We start from the raw sequence: 26,691 nt of genomic DNA, 5'->3' as shown, positions 1-26,691 counted from the left end.
TTCCATTAGTATATGAGTATTCCTCGTACCTTAACGATTAGTTGAATAAATAATATTTTTTTCCTGCATTCGAGAACGTTTTTAGTAAAAAAAATCGCAGCTTTAAGCTCTAAAAATTGTAATTAAAATTCTTATCCATGAAACAAAAATTTATGAATAAAAACGGAATCGTTAAAGTACGAGTAAAATTAATTACGATCAATTGAAAAAAAATTAAGAAAATTGATGGAGTAGTTTTTCGGCAATCGTGATCATGTAAAAACCATTTTTAGTAAAACGACATTTCAAGATAATTGAGTTTAAAGTTTCAAATATCCACTGCTCTTGGTAGACGAAGCGCGCTTGGAAGCGCTGTAACTGTCGATCTATTTCTCGGATCACTATAAAAATTTGGGATAAAACTTTTTTTCCTTAAAAATGCCCAACTTGAATTTTTGACGGTAGGTAGAGAACATAATCTATCTTGGAACAAAATTTCATCCAAATCAAAAATGGTTTTTTTTTTGTAAATGGACTTTAAATTTTTAAAATCGATTTTTTTCAGTGTAGGAGTCAATCAAGAATTGTTTCAACATTTATATTCGAAAATTTGACTAATTTTGTGAAAACCACTCCTACAACATTTTTTTTGTGGGATTTGTCATTTTTAGACTATAGATATTTGAAAAAATAGGTGAAAAAAGTTGGCCCTTTTTAAAAGACAGTCTAGATCATTTTTGGAAGAACGAAATATGCAAAATGGCTTTTTGTAACAAAGTCTTCATGTACAGAAAATTTCATTAGAATCTGAGAGGGCGCAGCCAATTCTGAATACGGTTTGGCGCGAAATTCGTCAGCTGGGGAGAGTAAGTTCTAGTTTTAATTTTTTTAGTTTTATGTTATACAACTGTCAAAATTATGGATCTAAAACCATATATATATCTGTGGCGTATATATACCACATATATATTTGATCACCGGGGTAAGTTTGATCAAATGAGGCTTTTTTCAGTAATGTGCGATAAGATGATTCCCTCTAGCAAAATCATCGAAACAAAAACAAACCATATTTTAAAAACGCTTTTAATCCACCTAACAATGTGATGAGACATTTCTTATAACTCTCACTCTCTTCGGATATTATATCGTTTGAGAACATTTAGAACTTGATGCTTCGCGATGTTTTTGATAACACATACTACATGGGATAGTGGCAGGACTCAGAGAATCGCTCAAATCAGCATAGGACAACATCAGTGCTAGAAATCTCAAATCAAATCAATGGGAAGCGAAAAAATGGCCCATAAAATAGACATAGCTACGAATTATTGTTAATGCTCTGTTAATAAAATATCTAAATTGTGGTGGGAAAACTGAATTTTCCTAAAGGGGTTATATATTGTACTGAGCCAAAAAAATCGCATTTTTTTTTTGAATCGATTTGAAGTTTATACTTTACCCTTTGGCGATTGTTTACTTTTTCGGTCCCACCTATCAGCATTGAAGTATCGTTCTTACGTTTTTTTTACAATAACTACAGTTCTACACCACCGATTTCGTCCGGGTTTTTTCAATAGCGATCATTGTTACTATTTACAGCTGATATCAGCTTGATAATCCTAAAAAAAATACGAAAATGACAGTTTCGCTTCTAAACTGCTAGCAAAAAAAGTATCGCCCTGTTTGTTTGCATGGAGCGTGGAGGGCGAAACTTTAAATAAACAAAAATACAGTTTCGCCCGTTGTATTTTTTGCCGTAGTTTAAGAAAGCAATATCGTAGAATCAAAATTTTTAGGTTAATTGGTTGCGTTTCAAAGCCCTCATTCGCATGTATGAAAAAAGCCTTATGTTTACATTTGTAAGTATCGCCATTTTCACAAAAAAGGGTTGAAATGAAATCGCAGCTCCGGATATCACGCTATCTCTGAAGTGCATGCGTGCATAGTTCCAAATTTTACTTCGACATCGACTTTTTCTAAAGGTGACTTCCCAGTAGTATCCTTGATTTGAATTATTATCGCTAATCCTAATGCCAACGAACAAATAAAAACCTCTCGAAAACGAACCGCTGGGGAAAATCATCATCATTACTGGAATTTTCATTTTCACGAAACTTTTCGATAACCTTCCGTCACTTGCGTTAATGCACTGTGTGCACAGTGCACTGAAAATCTAGCGAAATCGTCTTAGGGCACCAGCGGGTCTAATTCAGAGCTATCTGCGCGGCGAGTAAAGTTAAGAATACTAAAAATTAATTTCTATTCCATAATTTTCAGTTCAGCAATTCGAGAGATCGTGCTCACCGCAAGCCATGAAAAATAGACTACGTTGTGAAGTGATGGTCACTATTTATTAAAAAATAACGGTTAAATAAAAAAAATTATACTATTAAAAAATTTCAAATAGTTTTTAATTTTCACAAACTTATTAAGAAAAATTGTTTAATAATCTTTCGTAATATTGTGTAAGAAAAAAGCTGAAAATTTCAGTAATTTCTCTATCTGCAACATATTAACCCTTAAGTATACCAATTAATTGGTATACGAATTGGAATAGGTTCGCCAAATTTTGGAAGAAGTCTATAAAATAAACCCTTCAAAACTACCTAAAAATTGTTGTAGTTCGATGCAATAAAAAATCTCCAAAAATGAAATGTACCTATTAATGTGAAACACAGTGAATAATACATACAATAAAGACCAATTTTTATCAGTCTCATGGTGTATTTTAGGCTGACAAAATGAGGACATTGACTAAATCGGGCAATTTTTTTTTCTTTATAATAAAATGAAGCTGTTAAAATATTCTTCCCGTCCCTTGATGTAGTCTGATAACTATTTCTGATTATGATGAACTTTTTATTTTTGCATATTTCGCATATCTTCATGATAAGGAAAACATGCTCAAGAAAGGATTTACTCGAATTCAGTCTTGTTCGTCTGCTAGAGCCCATCAAACATATGTTCATATTTGGCTGATCAAATCAGGGTTTCAATGTATTATAATAGATATTCAGCATTCGAAAAAGTTTCTTGTGAACGAGTGAAGAACGACTTTGTTTCTACTTACTTGAAGTCAGCGGCGTAGCCAGAAATTCGGTTTGGTGGGGGTTTGGTGAAAACCGATCATACTGTCCAAACGGCATAATTCCGAAACCGTAATTTTTGAAGTTTTAAAATTATGCAGAATTAATTTTTCAGAAAATAGTAACAGAGTTCGTGTCTAGCGAATTTGTTGAGACTTTATTGTAGTCATGAATATTAACCTGAGAAAAATCACCATAAATACTTCTTGGACGATATACCGTCAAAATTATTTTATCAAATGATGCGCTGTTTAACGTTTGTAAAACTCATCGAAGATACTAAACCTCCGAAGTTGGCGGTTTCAAAATGATGCTATCTTGACCTTAAATTACTGATTTTAAACATTTGACCTATACATATAATTGGTCATACAACAAAAATCAAATGCTCATCAAAATCGATCAGAACCTGCTAGAATCGAATGGAAATCGTTATTTTTCATAAATTTCTCTCTACATTCGGAAAGTGTTATCCTCATTATTAATCAAATTACGTTTTCGTCTCAACTCGACGCATTCCCAAAAAAACCTGTCTTAATCCACCTAGTGGTGCAATTGTGCTTGTCTCATTTGTCCAGACTACGATTCCATGGCTGGTTATGTTCAATACAATGGTGGAAATGAATATTAACCTTTCTATATGAGAAAGACAAAAATGTGCATAACCTTTCTATATGAGAAAGACAAAAATGTACCAAAGTCCAAAAAAAGTCAAAATACAAATTTGATTTTGAAAATTTTTCATTTCAGTTTATATGGGAATTTGCTGTGTGGTTGCACTCTTCAACTCGTAACTCCGGAACCGGAAGTCCAATCAATAAAAAATTCAATAGCAGCCGATGGAAAGGTTGTACCTTTCATTTGAGACTAACTTTGTGCAAATCGGTCCAGCCATCTCTGAGAAACAGAGGTCACATTTTTTCCACATACACACATACATACACACAGACATTTTCCGATCTCGACGAACTCAGTCGATTGGCATATGACACTCGGTCCTCCGGGTCGGGATTAGATTGACGAATTTTAGAGTGAATGAGAAAGGCAAAAACATTTTTGGCAAATGTTGAAAGTTATGCATTTTTTTGGTGAGCAGTTCTATGTTCCATAGACATTAAATCAATTTTAACTTCTCTTCCTATTAAATAAAGACCCTTATTACAGTACATCTCTACAAAAACGAGATCAATTTGAAAATAAATCTGAGGACTATGATTGATTACAGAACTCTGTAATTTTCTATTGGAATGTTTTCAGGCAGGAATTTGATATTGATGCTATTAGACAACTGTGAAATGAAGACCAATAGATCAGGTACATATCAGGACCCCATTCCGACAATTTATCAAAAGTCCTCATGATGTTTACAACAACAGGTTATCAATCTACGGATCAGATAATTGTTATTGTAATATTGAATTAAAGCAGTCTGCATCAATAAATTTTCAACTTAAATCCAATATTTTTTTTATGTGTATGGTGTTAAACCCCAAAACCTTCTCTTGGCTACGCCGTTGCTTGGAGTTATTTATTTGGCTTTTCATTTTCCGATATGTTTCAGATCGATCCGATGGTCATTAGTTAGAAAAATTGCAGTCAGAAGGTTCGCACAAATGAACATTTTTGCACTGATAAGTTATCAAGTTCCTTCCTTGTTCGGTGCGGTGATTATTTCTAGCGGTTGTAGATAGAAAAATGAAATACAAAATTCGATTTGTCGAAATAATGTTTGGCTTATTTCAATGGATTATTTCTATATTGAACAATAAATAGGCGACAAAGAGTAATCCACAAACAACAAGCCATAACTTTTAAAGTATCCAAAATAGATATTTGAAGTCTTCAGTAAAGTTATTCGCAAAAGTAAGAGCTACAAATTTGCTGAAGGCATCATTTCGATATAATCACTTCCAAGAAAATTTGTGAAAATATCTCACTCATAGGGGGATTAATCAGCAAAAGCATAATACCAAAAGAAAGGGCATATTTCCTCCATTAAATTCTCCGAAGATACTATTGACCTAAAATAAGCCGTTTGGCGTTAATAATAGATTACATGTTTTTGGTCATATTTCTGGCAATGGGAAATGGTAAAAATCTTTCGTCCGCATTTAATGTTAAATATCTCTTTTGATAATAGTCCGATTTCAATCTATAGCTTGTTCGAAAGGTATTCGTTAAAGCTGTCTAAAAACATATAAATTGTTAATCTATATTGTCAATTTCGGCAGATAATTCAAAAAAACTGCAAAAAGCGCCATTTTTACGCATTCAAACATTCATATCTTGGAAACTAAACATCAGAATCAAAAACAAATTAATGGCGTTCATACTGTTTTTTAGTTCTTTCATTTAAAATTGGTTTGGATAAGATCGGTCCAGCCATTGCTGAGAAACACGAATGAGAATTTGTCCGTTACATACACACACACACAGACATTGTCCCAAATCGTCGAGCTGAGTCGATTGGTATATAAGACTCGGCCCTCCGGGCCTCGGAAAAAATCTTGAAAGTTTGAGCGAATTCTATACATTTCTTTTATAAGAAATGTAAAATGTTCAACATCACGATTACTTCGTCATTTATTGTACTTTATATAATAAAATCAGTTTGAAAATGATATAATTCTCATGCATGGTTTCCATCTGCTCAAACAATTTCGTGTATATTAATTAAATCAATCAACTTCAACTGAACTCATCACTTTTTCAGAAACGTAAATATTTTTGTCCAATAATTCATGTTCAAAATCCGAGAATTGTGTTGGTAACTATATAATTTCTATATAATTTTCCTGAAAAAGTTCCATAAAAGTTGGCTGTATCCTTCTAGGCAATTTTGTTTTCTTACGAAACGACACAATATCGGGCCATGAAATTGCCTACGGATATCCAAATTAACCCAACATTTCAAGCGTTACCTCTCATTTCGATACACATATTTTGCTGATCATGATGATTTTGCATATGATAGAAGGGAACCTGGTTGATGTTTGTGATTGGCAGAGCGAATTTTCGCCCGAGGCTGAGAAGTGTCATAGTCTCTTTTGGAACTGGTGCTGTAGTGGTGTTCAGTATTGCTTTATCGTTACAGTTGGGGGTGTCGCTATGTTGATATGCTGTTTTTTCTAACAGCCTGATGAGCTTGCCGTTGGTCTTGCGTTTCCGTGATTCCTTTCGGTTTTCAAAAGATTGATTCTGAATGGTAATGAACCGTGTTGCTATATCGTTGTTTGTAGAATGCGTTAAATTGTCCTGTATGTTGCTTAGCTCGCATTTCAAACATTCAATTTTGTAGAATGTGTGTTGGAGTTCTACATTCAAAATTGCTTTTTTAAAACGGTCAATGATTCTCTGAAGCTTACGTGTGTATGGACTCCGTTCTTCGAGGAGTGGGTGAATGCATTGTAGTGAGTTCACTATGTGTGCCGGAAAAATTCCCATTTTTCGGCACTGTATCAAAAAATCTTTGCGGGCCGTCATATTACTCGCTTTCGTGTTGAGCTGTGCGTACGTTTAAAAAAATAAAAATTAAAAATTAAAAAAAAAAATTAAAAAAAAAATTTAATTTTTTTTTTAAATTTAAAAAAAAAAATTAGCAAACGATTGGTTTATAAATTGCCCGACGTTTCGGCCGTTTTTGATGACCTGTTTCAAGGGAAACTGGAATTTTTATTGTTGGTCAGAAAGTTATAATATAAAATGAAAAAACACAAGACAACAAAATACAAAATGAAGATATAAAAAAAACAATAAAACATGTAGCGCATTGTAAACTCACTTTAAGTTAATCGTTTTCGTCGTATTGTTGATTGCCAACAGTCGGATGTCAGGTGGTTTGGCACGGATTTTTGTGGCTGGATGGTGATTTTGTGCGAGAAAAACCATTTAGTAGCGCAACGGGTCATGGAGCTATGGATCTACACGATTCGAATTTAGCGTTCAATTTGTTGATGATGAGCCAACAGTAGCGGTGTGTGTATTGGGTCTTTATCGTGAGCCAAAAGAAGTGTCAATATTTTAGTCTTGATTTGGGGTTCTGTTTCTGCGAGTGTTGGTCATTTTGAGAGTGTGTAGAATGCCTGCGTAAATCGTGTTGAGTCCGTCTACGTCGGTGCGATGTTTCAGTGTTAGCTGTGTTTGGATGTGGCACATTTCAAGAATCGGAAGAGCCATCGGTCGATAGGTTCTGTCTACGATTTTTGCTCTGGTGAGATCAAACGTGTGGTTGTGTTTTACCATAGGCGTGTTTCGAAATTCAACATTGCTCAACAATTGGTCATCGATGACCAAATTGTTGAGTTAAACATGGCTGCCGCGATTTTTTTCGGTGAGCAAAAGAGAAAGTTTTGCTCTGTTGTGATACAAAACTTCGGATGCAACATTGCACGTTGGAGAGCTGCGACACCCATTCCCCTCTCGCTGCTGAGCAGCAAAGAGAAACTAAAATAAGCTGGTACCAGTGATGCCACATTTTATATTATTTACCGGGAATAAAAAAATCGCACTACTTTTTCAGAAAATTTGTACCGAAATTTACAGCAATAAGTTAATGCAAACGTTTTGCTAGTTGAATAATATTTGGTTAATTTGGGTGTTTTATACATCAACCTTTCCAATCTCGCTTTATTTTACCGTCAATAATAAATAAAAAACACTGAGTTCTTAGTGCAAAAATCATTTGTTCTATTGTTAAGGTTTCAATAATAAGTTCATTCGCCAGCAAATCATTTGTTTGGAGTAGTCAAATTACAAAATATATTTGTATTACACACCAAAGAAAAACAGTTTCCGTAAATTTATATATCCTATATAAACATTCTTAATATTACTAGGTATTAGAAATGTCAAATAAAACTATTGCTTTACCATTTTATCTCCAAAAATATGTACCATGCTGTAGTTTCCTTAGACATCATTTTAATCTGTACCTATACAATTCAAATAATCTGCAGCTTTATAGAAACATCTGTACTTTTGGTAGCACTGCGCAGTACGCATACAGATCTGTCAATCGCGCTTCTCAGTCGTTCTTGAAATGATGGTGGGGGCATGCAGTCGGCCGAAATAAATTCCCATTCTCACAACATGTGGTCGGCACCCAGGATGCTATCTCTTTCGCTTCTTTTACCTGTTGTATAAGCTTCTTTCAAGAATGCGTATACCACCGTCAACGAAGTTTTGTCGTCAGTGTGCTCTTGGGCTCGCATCTGGTAGGATGGTTGTTAATTGATGCGCGCAGTTGTATGATAAATAGAGCATTCAAGTTTTCATTGCGCTCAAATACAGTTTTTCACTATTCTCGGGTTATTTTTGCTATTATCAGTTTCTCGGTGATGGTTTGGCCGATTATCACAAATGCCTCAAATTAAAGGCATGTTTTCCTGCTACAAAATTTCGTACGGATCCGTTGTATGGTTCCGGAAATATAAACTGTTAATCGTCCGGTCACATGAAATTCCCATAGAAGAAGGAACTAAAAAATTCTAAGAAATCGAATTTGAATTTGGGATGACAAATATCTTTAAAATGCATGAAACATCGAGATTTTAACCAAACCATTTTTGGTGTTTAGATCATATGGGCATCCTTCCTATACATTATGCGAACATTATCCTGTTTCTCCTACCAGCTGATCAAGACGACCAAACTCAAACCGCTGATTACTGGTTCAAGTTATCGATTTGATCGGTCTTTTCTTTTACAAAATTTTAGAACTCGAATATTGATTTCTTGTATATAGTTGTCATGTCATGTATAACGAAAATGTATTACACTCAGGGTTTTTTTACGCGGGGGTTACGTACCGCGTTAATTCGAAAATCCTCGTAAAAAACCGCGTTAATTCTTAGAATATTAGAATATATTTAGACTTAGAATATTTTTAAAAGTTTTTTTTTTGCACGGATTTCGCAATTATCTCGTTTTTTACAAAAATATGCCTAGTCCTTTTGAATGCAACAGACTTAGAAGATTTTCGGAAAGATGGAAGAGACGGGTCTGGACTCCTTATGTCCCGCACCTCAACAATATGGGTCTTTTCTGAATGGTCTTGACGAGTAGGTGCCAGAAATTGATTTTTGGTGTCATTTTGAAATCCAAGATGGCGACTTCCGGTTTAGCGAAATTCTCTACAACCCATGCAATATGGGTATTGTCGGAATAGTCTTGACGAATAGGTGCCAGAAATGTGTGTTTGACGGCATTTTGAAATCCAAAATGGCGACTTCCGGTTTGGCGAAATTCGTTATAACCCAATAAATATGTGTATTTTCGGAATGGTCTTGTAGAGTAGGTGCCAGAAATTGATATTTGACGCTATTTTGAAATCCAAGATGGCAACTTCCGGTTTAGCGAAATTCGCTGTAACCAAATCAATATAGGTATTTTCGGAATGGTGTTAACGAGTAGGTGCCAGGAATAAATAAATAAATAAATCAGCTTCTTCAGCCCAAGGTTGTCCATGAAAAATTGATTTTGGAAGCCATTTTGAAATCCAAGATGGTGATTTCCGGCTTAGCGAGATTCTCTACAACTTAACCAATATGAATATTTTCGGAATGGTTTTTGACGAGCAGGAGACAAATGTCGAGTTTGACGACATTTTGAAATTCTAGATGGCGACTTCCGGTTAACCGAAATTCCTGAATGGAAAATCTGGGCGATCATCCAAAACATCCTCGAATAAAAGATCTAATCATAAACCAGCGAAATGTAAAATATTTTTATGTGTGCATCCTGAAGAGTGCGGTGAGAATGGAAATGAGAGAAGAAAGAGATGTATGTAATGTGAGTTGGGGGTTTTAATTGATTCAAATTAAACATATTGCTAAAATTCAAGTAAATTCAACTGCCTAATTAAAGCTATTTGTACATCCCATACTGATTATGTTATAGCGAATTTCGCTAAACCGGAAGTCGCTATCTTAGATTTAAAAATGGCGTCAATATCAATTTCTGGTACCTACTTCAAGACCATTCCGAAAATATCCATATTGTTGAGGTGCGGGCCATAAGGAATCTTCCAGACCCGCGTCTTTCAGGTTTCTGAAAATCTTCTAAGTCTTTTGCATTCAAAAGTACTCAGAATATTTTTTTGAAAAAAACCGTGTTAATTTCGAAATCCACGCAAAAAATAAACTGCTAAAAAAGTTCTTTGCATTTCAAAGGACAGATTTTTTTTTCAGAGAAACATTAAAAAAAGGAAATTTATTCATTTCAACTACCATCAAAGGCATTTTCAACATCATTCTTCATTAGATGCACGATATATGTACCTATGTGAAAAACTGGTGCGAGTATTACGTACTACTATTGCACTGGCGGATCGCATTCATTGCAATTGAGTGAGTTTCAGGCAACCTATATTTTAACTAAAGATTAGGACAAATCAGACTTAAGTCCACGCTGGCACGTAGCCAGAAGGAAGGAGGGGGAGTCTAAAGAGTAACTCTGCTCCCCCACCACATTTTCGGGAATAATGATAAATGATCACAAATAAAAAAAATAATAATTCCAAACAAGCGTGTTTTCAAATTGATGTGAAAATGATATAGAATAAATTTAATAGTAGAATGAGCATTGGTAAAATCAAATTCTTTCATTGGCGATCCTGCCGGTTATTGTAAAAAGAATCCAGTTAGAATCCCCCATGCGGTTAAATCAAGTAAGGAAAGAGTGAAAGCGTGTAAACTGAAAGGCTTCCCAAAACAATATGGCGACTCGAAAGAAAAAGAATTGTGAAAGCGTGCAAACCACGTGCCTTTTCATACTAGCAAAATTGCTGCTTGGTCGCCTGTCATGAAAAATGGCTGCTTTGTAGCCTGCAAAGAAAAAACTCAGCAGCCGCATGCATATATTATATTTCGCAAAAATCGCCTTAAGGGCCATCCATATACCACGTGAACCATTTAGGAAAGGGTAGAGGTCACGAGAAAGTCCATGCTTGTCCATTGGGATGGGGGTATGGGTAATGTCCACGTCGTCATATTTTTGTTTTTTATATAAAAATGAAACAAATTTGTATTGTCATTGGTGTGAGCGGTTATATTCAATTTTTTCAAGATTTTTAAATAGTCCAAGTGCTTATAACAGCATAGTATATGCGTGTGCATCACGTGTGAAAATTGAAAACATCTATGAAGACTATGATCGAAAAAATCATAAGAACTCGCACGAAAAAGAATCAGAATTTTTTAACTAGGGCTCCCTAATTCATCTTAACACCTATATTCATCTCACCCATTTGAACACATTAGTTAGAGCAGTATCTGCTATCTCTATTCAACGCATTAGCTCAAATGGTAGGATGAATAAGGGTACGTTGTGCTCGACTTTTCGCTTCGCTCAAACGCGAGTATTTTACAATTCCCAGGAAAATTTTTTAAACTGTGCTGCTTCTTAGGAACGAAGCGAAGATGATGATACCTATTTAAGCGCAATCCACTAACTCTAAGTCGAGTTATCAACGAAAGAGTGTGATATCCTGACTAATGAGATGAATACGGGCTCCTCTACCTGTAACATGGTCTAATCACATCAATTTTGGATTTCATAGCTAGAGGTTGAAATTACGAACCAATTCAAGAATTCAAAGGTTATTTGTGATGAATCTTTGAAATGTAAATATAAAATATCATAAGTCGTTGAGATTTGAACGATTTTCATAAGGTTTGCTTCATATTAGTCTTCCACATGGGAAAATTTTCTAGATCCCATTTTTATGAAACTACCCATTTTTTTGAAAGTCCACATGGACACCGTAGGGAGGGGTAGGGGTTTATGAATCGTCCACACTTGTCCACGAGGGGGTCAGAAAAGAGGGGTTTTTTGTCCACGTGGTAAATAAACGGCCCCTTACAGTACGCCACATCGCAATTGAATAAAAAAGCTCGCGCATAAATATCAGCAAAAATACCTTGCCGCAATGAAAACTAGGCATGACGGTTCGGGACAACCACTTTATATTCAAATCACAAAACAAATAGTTTTCCTTTTGTTCTAACATAATAACATCGCATAATTGCATATAATCAATCGTAAGACTAAAACAAAATGGCCGCCCGCATAAAATATTACCGCTACAAAGCTTGGCATGGCAGATCGGGACGATCGCATTGTATTCAGCTAAATGCCTTGAGCACGATTTTTTTGAGCCATTAATGCATTGCTCGTATACGCACACCAGCGTTAGCAACGACGAGCCAAAGGGCTCATTGATCGCAGCGACCTCGACCGGCCATCTTTTTGCATACGATCGCCTCACAGGTAAGACATGCTCCTGTTGCTTTCATTTAAGTGTAATACCGTGATGGGATATTTTTAAGCAATGCAATCAAATTCTCAAATTTTGGTCTACGTGGTTTATGAATGGCCCCTTGTCTCTCTGGTCGTGACAATTCGGTGTATACAGTGCTACCCAGCGGTGAAAACACGACCCATGGGCTTTTCCCATGTAAATTATCAAAAACGGTTCACCAGAAGTTGCCATCTTGGTTTTCAGAATTGCGTCCAAAATCGATCTCTGGTATCTACTCGTAAAGCCTGTTCCGAAAATACCCATATTGATTAGGTTAGAGAGAATTAAGCATTTGCCACAAAAATGGGGTAAAATAAATAATAACAATTGTGGCGAATTGGCATTCAATTTTTGAACCACAATATAAAATTAATTCACTTCGTAAATATTCTATGTGCATACTTTTTCGATCGATCTGCTTCTTTCTATAACACTCAGCAAATGATCAAAAAAATTTTAAGCAGGTTTTCACTTGTTCAACAAATATTTTGGTTGTAGTACAGAACCTACGAATCAATTGTCGACAACCGACCAGTGACGGCAACCGACCAGTTTCCCCTACCTACTACGAAACTATATGAAGTGAAACAACGAGAAAAATGTTAGCCATTCGTTAGGTGTAACATTTTTGTAACAAATAATTCAAAATTATTTAAAGCCATATTTAAATGTTTTTGAAACCAAATTGTTTGTTAGAAATTCAGAGTTTGGTAAATAATGTCTTTGATGCGGTTGGCCAACACGAATCGGTGCCGAAATGGATCATGTGTGGCCTCAATAATACTGTACAAAGATAATGTGGTCAATCGATAAAACTGATTCAAAACCTTTATAATAATTTTTAAAGCATGTAGAAAATCTCAACTAAAATAAGATTGAAACTTCATGAATTTCTCATTTCAACTCAGAGTTTTTTTTTCGGAAGCATTTTTAGTAGATTTACTGATATTAATATATACTGGTGACTGAATTAAGGTCCATATAAGTTCTAGAATATGAATTGACCAATTTTACACAAACTCGAATTCAAATTCCAATTAGTTCCAATTAAAGTTAAAAAATTCCTTTCGACAAAAACAACACCGCATTTAATGTAAAATTTGTAAATTTTACATTCATCAAGCAGTGACCGCTGGCTTATTCTTTGTTCTGGAACTCTGTGGACTCTCGAAAGTATTTTCAAAATAGCATTGCAACTATTGCGCTTTTTATCTGTTTTGCCTAAACAATTTCAAGGTACCGAAGAGGGGCAGTAAAACAGTTTTTGCATGTCGCCAAATATTGTATTTAAACACTGAAGTGTGTTTTTAACTACGCAAGAGACCTCAATATATTTGACATTCTCGTGTTCGATGATTTTTTTTAAGACGGATCAGAAAACGTAGAAAAACATCTATGGTCCCTTAAGTGATTGGTATACATCAGCAACATTGAACGTATTATTGTTTGAATTATTTTCCAACAGTAAATATACTGTTTGTTTAGGCTTAGGTGCTTTTCTGATCTAACAGGTAGGGTGATAATAGAAACAAGGAGAAAATCTGCTCATTACCTTATATTTTCATAAAAATATACAGGCATTTTCCAACGTCAACGAAATAAGCAGATTGGAAGCTACACCACTAATTTTGTTCTACCGACTCTCACTTTTTCCGCAACTTTTTACCAAGTTTTATGCAGCCGAGCTAACCAAGATCTCAGTACAAGTGACGTTTGTTTTGCTGAAACTCGGAAAATATATTACTGAAAATCAGTAAATTGAAGCCACGTTGCTGAACTATTAATTGAAAAAATTAACTGACCGTTCAGCTGTGCGGAAAACACTGAACTGAAGATGAGATATTCAAATTTTGAATCTTCAAAAGCGCGAACAATTTTGAAGAAACTACTTACCACCGAATCAAACTTAAATTATAAATGCTAATAACAGTTTTGGTTTCATCTCAATTAATGCCTGAAGCATTGAGACGAGTACATATAGACCTTTTTAGTAGACCCAACACGAAAAACACTCAAATAGCTATATAATTAACTGTAGGAAGCTAAAAAAATGCATTTAAAGAATAGTCCATAAAGGAAAAGTATTCTGATTGCAATTGAAAAGCGAGATAGTGAACTTGTTCTTTGTTTATTGTCTTATTTTCAGAGTGCGCAACTAGTGTTTAGGATAAGCAATTTATTAACTAAAATGTACATAAGATGCGCATAAGTTGCCCAGGCCGAAAATAGGAAAAAACGACAGGCGCAAGTCCAATCAGTTTCTAAACTGCTCACTCGACTGACACGCAGAAGTGAAACTTATTCACCAGCAATTCAATACTAGCGCATGCCAAATAACTGGTGTATTGGTATGTGTACTTTAAAAGTCTCTTTCCTCTCGATGCCGTTTGTTGACCAAATCATCGGCCCTCACCGTACGATGGATTGTTGAGCTGTCTGATGTGATGATCTCTCTCTCGCGCAACATAATCAAGGTTTGTTTATGTTGCACACTGGTGTCACAGCGCGTCGCTTTACTCTCCCGCAACAAAAAGTCATCAAAATACCGATGAGTTGCTGGTGGATTTAAGGACGCGGCTCATGTGTTCGATGAGAGCAGTTTTCTCTCCGAGACTAATCATCCGCTCATCACTGTTTGTCGCACCTTCCTCTTTCAGTCGTTGGTATTGGTTAATATTGGTTTTGTGGCCATACAGCCGTGTTTTCAGCTGATTGCGGGACATACCAATATAGCACATCGGCCAGGAGTCACTCGGTAGACTGTAGATGATGTTCAAATGCAGTAGAGGATCTATAGGATTCTTTATGTTTTGTAGTAGCCCCGATATTGCATTGAGGGGCTTTGCTGTTATTTTTACGTTTGGATAATCCGTTTTGAGAATATTGGCTATTGAAGGGCTGATGGAATGTGTGGCAGTGATCGGTAAACCTGAGTGATCTGTGTTGCATCTGAGCTGTGATCTATGTTGCTTGGTAATGTGTTTACATTGTGAATGTTGCTTCAGAATCTTCATCGCGACGAAGCACGGTGAATATGAATCACCTGCATTCGTCCCACATCGTTCTTCGCTGTTATATTCAACTTGCTGTTGATATTCACCCACGAATGAAGCCGACTGCCAATCCGTGTTCATCCGACTGCCTTATCCATACACTCTTGCCTTGCTGCGCATCGAGCGACCGAATGAACAGCACGAGGAAGCTATGAAGCGAATGACGGATAAAATCTTCAGCAAATCATTCATCACCATAGCGATGATCGTTTACAACTTTTGGCGAAGATGATTTCAATTTTATCTTCGCAGAATGATGGCTCGCGAAGAACTATATTTGTATTCTGATGCGTTGTACTGTTCGGAACAAGCCAATGTGCTACTGGTTCTTCAGTACAAAACTATGGGTTAAATTAACAGCCGAATCAAGGCAATATTTGGTAAATATAGTACAATCTTAATAGAAGCCTTGTCTGTCAAGTATTCAAAGGAGATAGAACCCATGTTTGGTGATAAAACTCGGCATAAGCAAAACAAAATTCTTTTGGATGAAGTTTTGATTTTAATCTGCACATGGTGTTATATCACAATAATTTAACCTATTGCGCATGTTTTGCTAGTATCACGACGAAATCGCTTAATCAGCACGGTTGTTTAAAAGTAAATTAGCTGTAGAATGAACTGTGTTGTGGGTGTAATATGCACAATACAAATATTACTTCTTGTTCCCCCACCGACTTGGCATAAAAAACGTGCTGTAATTATTTTACTCCATATTTTCGAGATCCTTAGATAGCAACAAAAAATATAAAATAGCTGAATTTTAATTTTTTTAATGCATCCCCTTTTAGGGATTAGCTATAATGATTACATTGCATGTGCACATCTCACGAATTCAACCATAACTGCTAACTTTGTTAACTAGTGTTATAAAGATAGATTGATGTTAAGGTGAGATTTTTTGTGACGTGGTTAACATTAACAGTAGGTACCACAGTTTGGTAAAAATACACCATTTAACGTATATTTATTAATTAGGGGTCATACACTAATTACGTAAGGACATATGGGGGGAGTGGGTGTTTCAAAATATCTTACCAATTCTCACCTGGGGGAGGGAAGGTTTGTCCTTTCTTAAGTAATATCATAAAACATGCATGAAAAATGAAATCGATAAGAAAAATATTCTTCTCATAAGAAAAGAAACTATGTCTTATTTGTGCCATGAACATTTCATATATCAAACAAAATGAGCACATACTGTACATCATGGTCATGGAAATGCAGACCTCAAATTGAAGTGTTTTGCAGCGACAGAATATGATTGTTAAATTAGTTATGGAATTTTGTTTATTGTTGCCAACGAAAGGGGCGGTTTAATTGTCGATGGTTTTGGAGCAGTTACAGAAATTTCTTGACTCTTGGTGGTACATTGTTCTGATCGGAAACTGGAATCACAATCTGCTTTACAAGTTAAGAAGTGTTGAGACCCTTCGTGTTGTTAGGCCAACATCCTTCTTTTCAAACTTTCGCTTCAAACCCGCAAGGTATATGAAAAATTTTCTGTCATGTGATTGTCAAAGAACTTGTTGGCCATATAGTTCCAGAGTGTGAACTGTATTTTACTTCAAGAAAATTCGAAGATATCCTTGTCGGAACTATGCGTACGATAAGCGTTATAGTTGGAACTCCGAACAAATTCACACGAGAAGAGGTTATAATTTCTTTTGAGTTCTACATCACAAGGAAATAGATTCAAAGGAAGTGGAATATAGCGAAGCAAATTATGTGGAACAAATCGGAGTTTCTAAATATCTCCCAAAATGTATTCTGAAATTTCTACTGGGCGAGATTAGGATGCAAATGAAATTACTGCAGATGATTATACACACACTTAGAAAAAATCGTATCAATTTACGTCTCCTGATCCTGACATATACGACCATCAAAAATGACTTAGTTTTATGTTTGATTTTAATTTCACATGACATTGAATTTTGTAAATCATGTAATTTTACTCCACATATGGCGTTTGTTCTGAATGACAGTAAGTGTAATTTTATGTCATGGAAAATACGTTTCATGTAAAATTAAATGGAACACGGTGATGTTTAATGTTTAGTTATTTCGTGTATTACGGTTTGTTAAATCGTGTCATGTTTGCAATTACGTCAATGATAAAATTTATAGTTTTTTGGCGCGTAGTTAAATTTTGTCCTGAGTTTTCTTTTAATAATTCAATAAGTATCGTTTTCGCTATCGAATAATTTAATGAATTAACAATATGATTTTTAATTACACAAAGCATGATAAAATCTTGTGTAGGGGGAGAGGGAGCTCACCAAAATCATACGAGCTCTTATCTGGGGGCAGGGGAGGTTGAATAGTTCTAAAAAAGCCTTACGTAATTAGTGTACGGCGGCCCCGAGCAGAATATTTTCTATGATGAAAGGTTTTTTCATTTCAAATATTTATAATTACCTTAAGGGATCGAAACAAGTATAAAAATATTGAAAAAAAAATAAAGACCAAATAGAATACGTTATAGCCAAATGTCGAATCTTACGCTTGGTCAAGTCTCCCCATGTTCCCCTACTCTATCATCGGAGCAATGATGTTTTTAACGTCCATTTCTCAAATTATTTAGGGCTTCTCCACAAAAGAAATTTTGAAATTTTAGAAGAAAACTTTTGCCTTTAAAAATCTGGACTAGAGGATTGATATGTCTTGACATATCGATTCCCTAGACTCTAGTTTGTTCCATGAAAAAATTGTGAACACTTTATTTTGAATGAATATTGCAACATTTAAAAAAATTGTTTTGGCATTTTCGGGCCATTTTCGTATATTCTTTATGGAAAAAACAGTTTTCACTTTCAGGCACTTTATTCGAAGACGACGAAGTTCTTATAACTTTCAAATGAAAATAGTTTAGTGGTTAGTGTCCTTAAACATCTCATGCGCTCTAAAATATTTTTTAATATGTCCAGAGATTACATTTATGTTAAATAATAATTACTAAATTTTTTAGATAAATTTAGTAACGGTTTTAAAGTGTCACAGCACTGTAGAATAAAAAAAGTCGATTTTCAATTTATTAGTCAAACATGGCTTTAGAATGTTAAAAATCATATCCCAAAACATGGAAGACGAAAACAATACATAAATATTCAGATTTTCAATTCTACCGCAATGCCTCATGCATATCTCGTGTGTACCGCGTTTTTCTCGAAGCCACTTTTTTGAGCTGGCCGTAACTCGAACAAATGATTTTTGAACGCTTGGAAATTTTCACAGTAGAAGGATTTTTTTATTGCTTAGCTTTTTTAATTCATTTTGTGTCTATTTTTATGACATGTTTGGCGTGCTCTACAGTGGTGTAGCCCCTTAATAGAATATATCCAAATTTTATTTCTTGATGTCATGTCAAGGGAGATACATACATATTCAGCATTTTTTCTGTAATGATTTGTAGTACAACTTTATTGAAAACATGCTAGATTTTGCTGAAATTAAAACCATATTAGCTGCTATTTAAGCTAAACAATAGTTTTTCATGGTACAAAAACTTATGTTCACAAGCAACAATTGAAGATTTATAGCACGCTACAAGTGCAATTTAAATGTTATGAGTGGCTATAAAAGTACGATAAAACCTCAATTGATACTAGGGTATAAGACTAACCGGTTCAGTTTTGGCAAAAAGTTGAATATTTGCTAAGTTTGGTTGAAATCGGAATGCATCGATTTGTCAAAAACTTGTGGCTTGATTATACTTCTATAGATATAGAAATTATATTATATAAGAGTATTTCGTCTTAAGGTTGCTATTTGTGCCAAATGGTCCTAAGAACATCATTAAAATTATATTCAAGGAAACTATCACCCAGTGTTGATTTCATCATTAGAAAAAAAAGTTATTTGAAGTACCAATAGTCTAGTATGTAGATTCATAATTGTGTTGATTCGGTTTTCGCCCGCGAGACATCCGCAGATTTACAAATGTAATTGATTTGTTTTGCTTTGCTTACGCAGCTTCTTGTTTAAAATCTGATAAAGACATCAGCAAATAATCATTATGTACTACTAATTGTTGTTTATAGCAAAAGTCATCCTATTCTGAACATAGCAAGCATTTCTGCACCACTTCAGTCATGAAGCTCTGACCCTACCATCAAAGAACAATAAATTTGTTTTTCTTGGTCGCAATGCAGGAGGAATGAAGAACGAAGAATCCTTAGCGAAGAATGGCTTGCATGAACATTGCATGAACGGCTAAATTCAACAAACAACGATGCGAACAAGCAGCGAACAGCAGACATCAGATTCGGATTTTTTGGTTGTTTGTATTATTCATTTTCGCTGATTCTGTGCTTCCGTGCGACGAACGGGGCAGCATTATTCGAGGCATGGGTGAATAACACGACGAATATCGCATCGATGATGAACGAATGAACTAGTTCGGCGAAGAATATTTGCAACATTGATTGTGAATGCTCACAACGGGTGAGTCGATGATGTTGATAGTGCGATATGCGTTTTTGCTACGATGAATGAGTCTGTTGATGAGTGATGACGGGTAGTTGTTTGGTGGGTGGAATGATTGGTAGTTGAGGAGGCGACCTGATGCTATCGGTTTTGCGTACCATTGGGAGGATAGAGATTAATCAAACTTACGGGTGATGATTGTATCTAAGAATGGAAGTTTGTTAGATGACGGGAATGGTGAATGGTAGTTTTCTGGTTACGGTTTTTAGTAGGTTTTCCATCACAATATCGGTAAGAATGGGCGATAGGGGGCTGCCCATGGCGGTACCAAACGTTTGCTTGTAGTATTTGTCCCGAAAGCGAAAGTAGCTATTGTTAACGCAAAATTCGACTAGTTCGAGAAACAGATCTAGGTTTATGTCAGTTGAATTTCTTATATTACTCCATTCCATGATTATAATTTGTTGTAAATTTTCAATCGTTGTTTTCGGGGTAACTTTGATCAGCAAAATATGTGTATCGAAATGAGAGGTAACGCTCGGAATGCTGTGTAAGTTGCATATCCCTAGGCAATTTCATGACCCGATATTATGCCGTCTCGTAAGAAAATAAAATTGCCTTGAAGGATACAGCCAACTTTTATCGAACTTTTTCAGGAAAGTAGTCGAAATTATATAGTTACCAACAAAATTCTCGGATTTTGAACATGAATTATTGGACAAAAATATTTAAGGTTTCTAAAAAAGTTATCAGTTGTTCAGTTGAAATTGATTGATTTTATTAATATACAAGGAATTGTTTGAACAGATGGAAACCATGCATGAGAATTATATCATTTTCAAATTGATTTTATTGTCATAAAAAGTACAATAAAGGACGAAGTCATCGTGGCCGATAGATGTTGAATATTTTTAGAATATGGTTTGTTTTTTGTTTCGATGATTTTGCTAGAGGGGATCGTCTTATCGCGCGTTAGTGAAAAAACCTCATTTAATCAAACTTACATCGGTGATCAAAGATACCCCGTTTTATGCTAAATTTATTGTTATGGTAAATCGAAATAATATACACAACAATTGGAACATTTTCAATCTGAGGGTACCGGTACTTGTTTTACAAATGCAAACAGATACATCTACTTGAATTAAAGTAAGTTATCCGAAAAACTTTCGAAATGTTCCCCCATTTTACAGTACCAGTTTCACAGTTACCGAAAACTAGTAAAACCGTCCAAATATCCAATACCGAAATACCGGTTTTTAAGCATAAAAACGGTATTTTTGTCAGAAAGAACTATTTAAAACTTAAATCTTTCGAAACACTTTTAAACCTTTTTACTTAGCAATGTCCTTAAATAAGGTTCCATTTAAAGCTAGCTCGCCTGTTTTTGAACACTTTATAACCGGTTGAAATAGAGCTCGATATAACAACCCAAAAGGCATCCATTTGAAACAGTGCATATCAAATTATGCTGGAATAAGTAAATCTGCAAGACAAAATACATGTAAATACCACTCGTTATTCTTATTTTCTTTCTAGTTACCGGTTTCACCGCTTTTATCGGTTTCATTTCCAATACCGAAAGTATTTTTTTTTATTAAATTCCTCGGTTTTCCCAACCCTATTTGGGACTAAGTTTGTGCAAACGGTCCAGCCATCTCCAAGATGCAGTTCGGATTTCGCAAAGGAGTATCGACAGTGTAGGCAATTCGGACAGTACTCGAGAGTGCTGAGAAGGCATCTAAGCAACGAAGAGGAGTTCGATACTGCATTGTGATCACGATAGATGTGCAAAATGCATTTAACTGCGCCAGCTGGGAAGCCATCGCTGCAGCGCTGCACAGAATGAGGGTTCTTGACTATCTATCCCAGATCCTGAAGAGCTACTCCCAGAGTAGAGTGCTGCTGTACGAGAAATACGAAGGGCAGAAATCAATGCGAGTCACAGCGTGCTTTCCTCAGGGCTCCATTCTCCGCCCAACTCGTTGGAACGGGATGTACGTTTGGGTCTTAACACTGCGGTTGACCAGGGAAATGGAAATCGTGGGTTTCGCGGACGACGTGTCCATAGCGGTGATAGATGAGAAACTTAAAGAAGTGGTTGTTTCGGTGACGGAGAGAATTAACGCGATCGTGAGCTGGATGAACGGGGTCAAGCTGCAAATAGCTCACCACAAGACGGTGGTGTTGTTGGTGCGAAGCGGTTCAGCGGATGCAGATCGACGTCGAGGGTCACATGGTTGCATCGAATCGTGCACTGAAGAAATTGAGAATGATAATCGATGACCGGATGAGCTTCAACAACCACGTCGACCAGTTGCGAGTGCATACAGAACAATATTGTCGGAGGGAGTACGCCTTATCGTCGGGATGATTCTCATCTGCACTGCCCTTGTATGCAAAAGTGACGTAAACACCATCGAGTATATTTTTCAGGAAATCCCATTTTATCTTGCATGGTGCGGGTAAAAACATGGTTCCGTCACTTCGTTTTTCGCGTCAAACTGAGCCATGATTGAAATGTTGATTTTCAAAGTGATTGCATTGTGTTATCAGTACATTATTTTTCGCAGAGAAGGTACAATTCTTTGCACCTTAATCTTATATAGCTTTTCTGCACAAATGGAGGTTTTGGAAAATATTTTCCGATCTATCGGGTGCTTTATCATGAAGTCCCTCGTCTGCTATCAAAACTCAAACTTATTTGACGCTGTTTTCGGGATGTCCACGAGAACGCATTTATTTCCTAAGCTCCTCATTTCAAATGACTTTATATGAGAAACAAATGTTCTAAACCAGCAGAAAAACTACAGCCAGTAACTTCAACCAAATATCATCATAGACCTACGCAGAGCTAGGCCCTTGTTACAATATTTCAAATGAAAATATGAGGGATGACTCAATATACCACTCATCTAACTATGACGTTTTTTTTATTACAGATCATGTTCCAACGAAGAAAATTTACAATAGTCTAAATCAGGTCAATACAACGTTAATAATCAGAGGCAACGATATTTGACCAACATCCGACGTAATGATTCGACATGGTTTCACTTCCCGGTTCATCCAGTGATGCGTCGCACTTATCTCTTAATACGACACTTGATTCATGTGCTCTTAAATATGAAGAGTTTGTCATTCCTAATACAGGTGAGTTGGAGTTTTTTTACACAAAACAACTGTCTCGGTGACTCTCCAACCGATAAGCCTACACGCCACCGAAAAACTACCTAAAATTCAGTACTTTTAACTCAATCTCGTGGTATCGTGCAGGAAGGTAAAATTAGGTAAACCGTGTTGAAGGTAGTTTCCATTTAACTACGGCGAAAAAATAACTCAACCTTGAGTTTAATTTACTTAAATTTAAGTTGAATTTACCTAATTTTGAGTATACCCCAAACAACTTAAAAGTACCTTACTGCACGGAAGACCTCCACTGAGTCGACTTCTCGTTTTGTTTTTGACAACACTAATAAGTGCGAAAGCGACGCACAGCTCAAAAGTACCTAAATTTAAGTTAAAAGAACTTATTCTGTAGGTTATTTTATGGTTGCGTGTACACTATACACTGTGAAGTATTCGTTGTCTAACGAATAAATGACACATAGGGCTGCGCTGCAGTCACAATGATCATGTTTGTTAATGGAGCTGTCAAATTACAAGCAAAATAAAATTTTTGTCATAAAAACCGTCAATTTCTCTTTAAAAGTATCATTTGCGAACCAAATTCAATCGTTAAAGGGTTAGAAAAGTGTTTTTGCACCGAATGAAAAATTTTAATCGTAATTTAAAGATATTTGAAAAAAGTTATTTGTTTACAAAAAATAAGACTGGCATTTAAAGAAAATTTACTTTCTTCCCCGTGCCTTTAGATTTCGTTAAGAAATAGTACGTTTTACTGCGTATCTATTGATTTTGTTCGCGAGTTGTATGGTGCATGTCAAAATCAAAATCATTTTCTTGGTTCATGTCATGAGAGACAGGCGGCGCATGGCTATTTAAAGTTTTGCGTTAGACAGCCTATACTGCGATGCCCGATAATCCACTTTCAAGATTATCTTATGTGTTCTCCGCCTCCTTTTTTCCTTCTTTTGTGTGTGCGCGTTGATCGTTATTCGACCAGCAAAGCAGTGGCGGTGTTTCATTTCTTGTGAGCTGTCTGGATACAGTTCAAAGAGTTTAGCACCGCTACTATATTACATTCCCCATTCTTGTCTCACTTGCCTGAAGATGTTATAGATGTCGAAATAAAATTATAATCATTAACTGAACTAATTACAAACAATTCGGATTTCGGACACACATTGTAGCAATAAGGCTCGTTGTGGGAAATGCATTGGGAATCATGTCGATAATTCTTGTGGAAAGGAAGCTGAAAAGTGTCTGGACTGTGGTGGAAGCCCACATGATCTCACGACATGTACAACGTACAGACAGCGCTAGAGAACACTCCAGTGTTCTCTTCAGGGACGCTCTAAGTGTTTTTTTTTGACATTAAAAATGTCTTACTCCACTATCTGGGGCTAGGTGTCATTCTAAAATCTAGACTATCTCCCATGTAACGAAACTATGTAAGGTTTGCACGCTTATAACTCCGATATTACTAGATGGATTTTAATCATTCATACACCAACCGATTTAGAAACACCTAACTTAAATATTGGTAATAATTTAATATCTCCCCAATAAAAGTAGACTTTTGGAAATTGGTAAAATTAAAAAGTTCACAAAAAACGGGAAAAATACCATTCGTGAGGCAGATTTCTCAGACACAGCCGTCAAAAGAGGGCAGCTTAGTTGCTCAATGAAACACGAAAAGTCATAAATAGAAGCAACGCATGTCCGTTTAAATCAGTTGTTGCTCTTATCCCACACGAGCAACGTCGTCTCCGGGCGATGCAATAAACGCTATCGATTTTCGGTAACGTTGGCATTTGCACACACTCGCACCTAAGTGACTAAACCATATACGGTTAGTTTATAAATAGAGGTGACGCGTACCCGTTTGAATCAGTTTTTGTTCTTATGTCGAACGGGTAAGATCATGGCTGCAGCGTCTGGGCACTACAATAAGCGGTAGACGCTATGCATTTTCGGCAGCGGTGGCCGTGTGCGGATTTGTCGGGTACCAGCATGGTGTCACAGAATGATTTGCAAAGTGGGTGGGCGGGGTGGTTTGGATTTAATTCAATACGGTGTGTGCTGCTTAAGAGTGTTGCGTTTGAAAAAAATATATTTATTTTTATGCATGCGTGTGCGTTGTAACTTGTTAATCCATGTTTACGGCGCTTTGTAGCTGCGTAGGGTAAAGACCCAATTGGTTTTCATGTTTCATATTTCGGTTATATGTTTTTTATCAGTAAGGCATCTGACAACGTGCTTCTGTAGTTATTGCACTGTTCAGCAGCGTAGTATTTTATATAGGAGAGTACACTCAGGTTTTTTACGCGGATTTTGAAATTTACGCGGTTTTCATTAACGCGTTTTTTTAAATTTACGCGGTTTTCATTTACACGGCCTGTATCCCCTGCGTGAAAAATCTGAGTGTAATTGCATCGGAAACAATCACATTTCCAGCAGAACTTTTTGTTTTCTAATTTCAAACACTTTTGTTTCGTACTGCACACAACGGAAAATTTTAAAACAGAACTTACCGTCCCAGCAGCAGTTGAAGCGGGTGTTCTTTTTCGATTCAAATTCAAGCCATGTCTTAAGCGTTACTGGACTTAAAATTGTTTTCCCAGTTTAACCAGTCAGAATATCTGTCCTACCTTATGTATTTAAAACACAGTTCTAATTGCGTTTTAAGGTATACAACAAATACGGTTGGGTATACTAATTTAAATTTTAAAATAAATCTGTTTTAAATTATGAAACAAACCGCTGTACTGAAGATATAATTATGTCAGTCCTATTACCACATAAAACACCTATATAACATAAAACGCTGCAGAATTGGTTTAATAATACAACGTTTACACTACAGAGTTATAACACGTTTTAATAATTAGCAACAAGAAAAATGTCACCAAGATAGCATAAAAACCCGTTTTAACTGGTAGTGCGAACGTTGCATAACAATGTAATTTATCAAATAATTTCATTTTTCCACCACTAATCGATCAAGAAATACTTACACTTAAGATTGTTTACTTAAGTTCATTAGTACATTATTGAAAATTTAAATGGAAAATGAAATTTCATAATTTATGGAGAATCTGTATATTTCCGTTGGCGGGCGTGGGTTTCCTCATCACAGCTCTCAATATGGAACTTTTCTTTTGAATATATTTTCTGGACAGACCAGCCTATTTTTACTAGATGGATCAGCCAAATAATGCCAATCACCTAGTGAGATACTTGATTAATTAATAGATTACCGTTAAAAGACCTTCAATAAATTATGTTTTAATGGGGAGGGTATATAGCAAATTGTAACATATGAAAACAGGCGAGTGAACAAGAACGTGTGTCGATATGTGTGATAGATAAAAAAGCTATATTTTTAATGTCACCGTGGTCGTGTCCTGTACACAACCCTTTAATTTTTTGCTGCAAAGCTGAAGATAATCTCAACGTCTCAACGAATATCGATACTGACTTGTCTACTTACGAACGCAAACCTGATGAACCCGAAGAGGGGACATCTTTTACTGCGCCCAGAAGCAATAGAATAAGGAGGAATATTTATTCTCCTAAGCTTAGTTGCAGGCCCCCATGAGCGTTTTGAATTACTTTTAGAAATTTATTATTTTCCTGTCCAGGAAAAAAATATACTGCAAACCGTTTGGACACATAAAATGTCATTTGAGTTCGGTCACTCTAGAAACAAGTCAATGAAGAA

The 26,691-nt window shown here is 35.8% G+C and overlaps 1 protein-coding gene across 10 annotated transcripts in view; it reads left to right on the top strand.

Annotated features, from left to right (window-relative positions):
- Positions 1-26,691, top strand: part of LOC131683320 (PDF receptor) — a 688,155-nt gene that overhangs the window by 365,537 nt on the left and 295,927 nt on the right. For all 10 annotated transcript variants that reach the window (XM_058965190.1, XM_058965194.1, XM_058965191.1 and 7 more), the window contains one exon: positions 22,787-22,997. In XM_058965190.1, the coding sequence (XP_058821173.1) occupies positions 22,892-22,997 (106 nt within the window). In that variant the 5' untranslated portion in view covers positions 22,787-22,891. The remainder of the gene's footprint in view (positions 1-22,786; positions 22,998-26,691) is intronic.

Source organism: Topomyia yanbarensis, chromosome 2 (genome assembly GCF_030247195.1).
Source record: "Topomyia yanbarensis strain Yona2022 chromosome 2, ASM3024719v1, whole genome shotgun sequence".
Classification (NCBI taxonomy): domain Eukaryota; kingdom Metazoa; phylum Arthropoda; class Insecta; order Diptera; family Culicidae; genus Topomyia; species Topomyia yanbarensis.
This window is presented reverse-complemented; position numbering and strand designations above follow the sequence as displayed.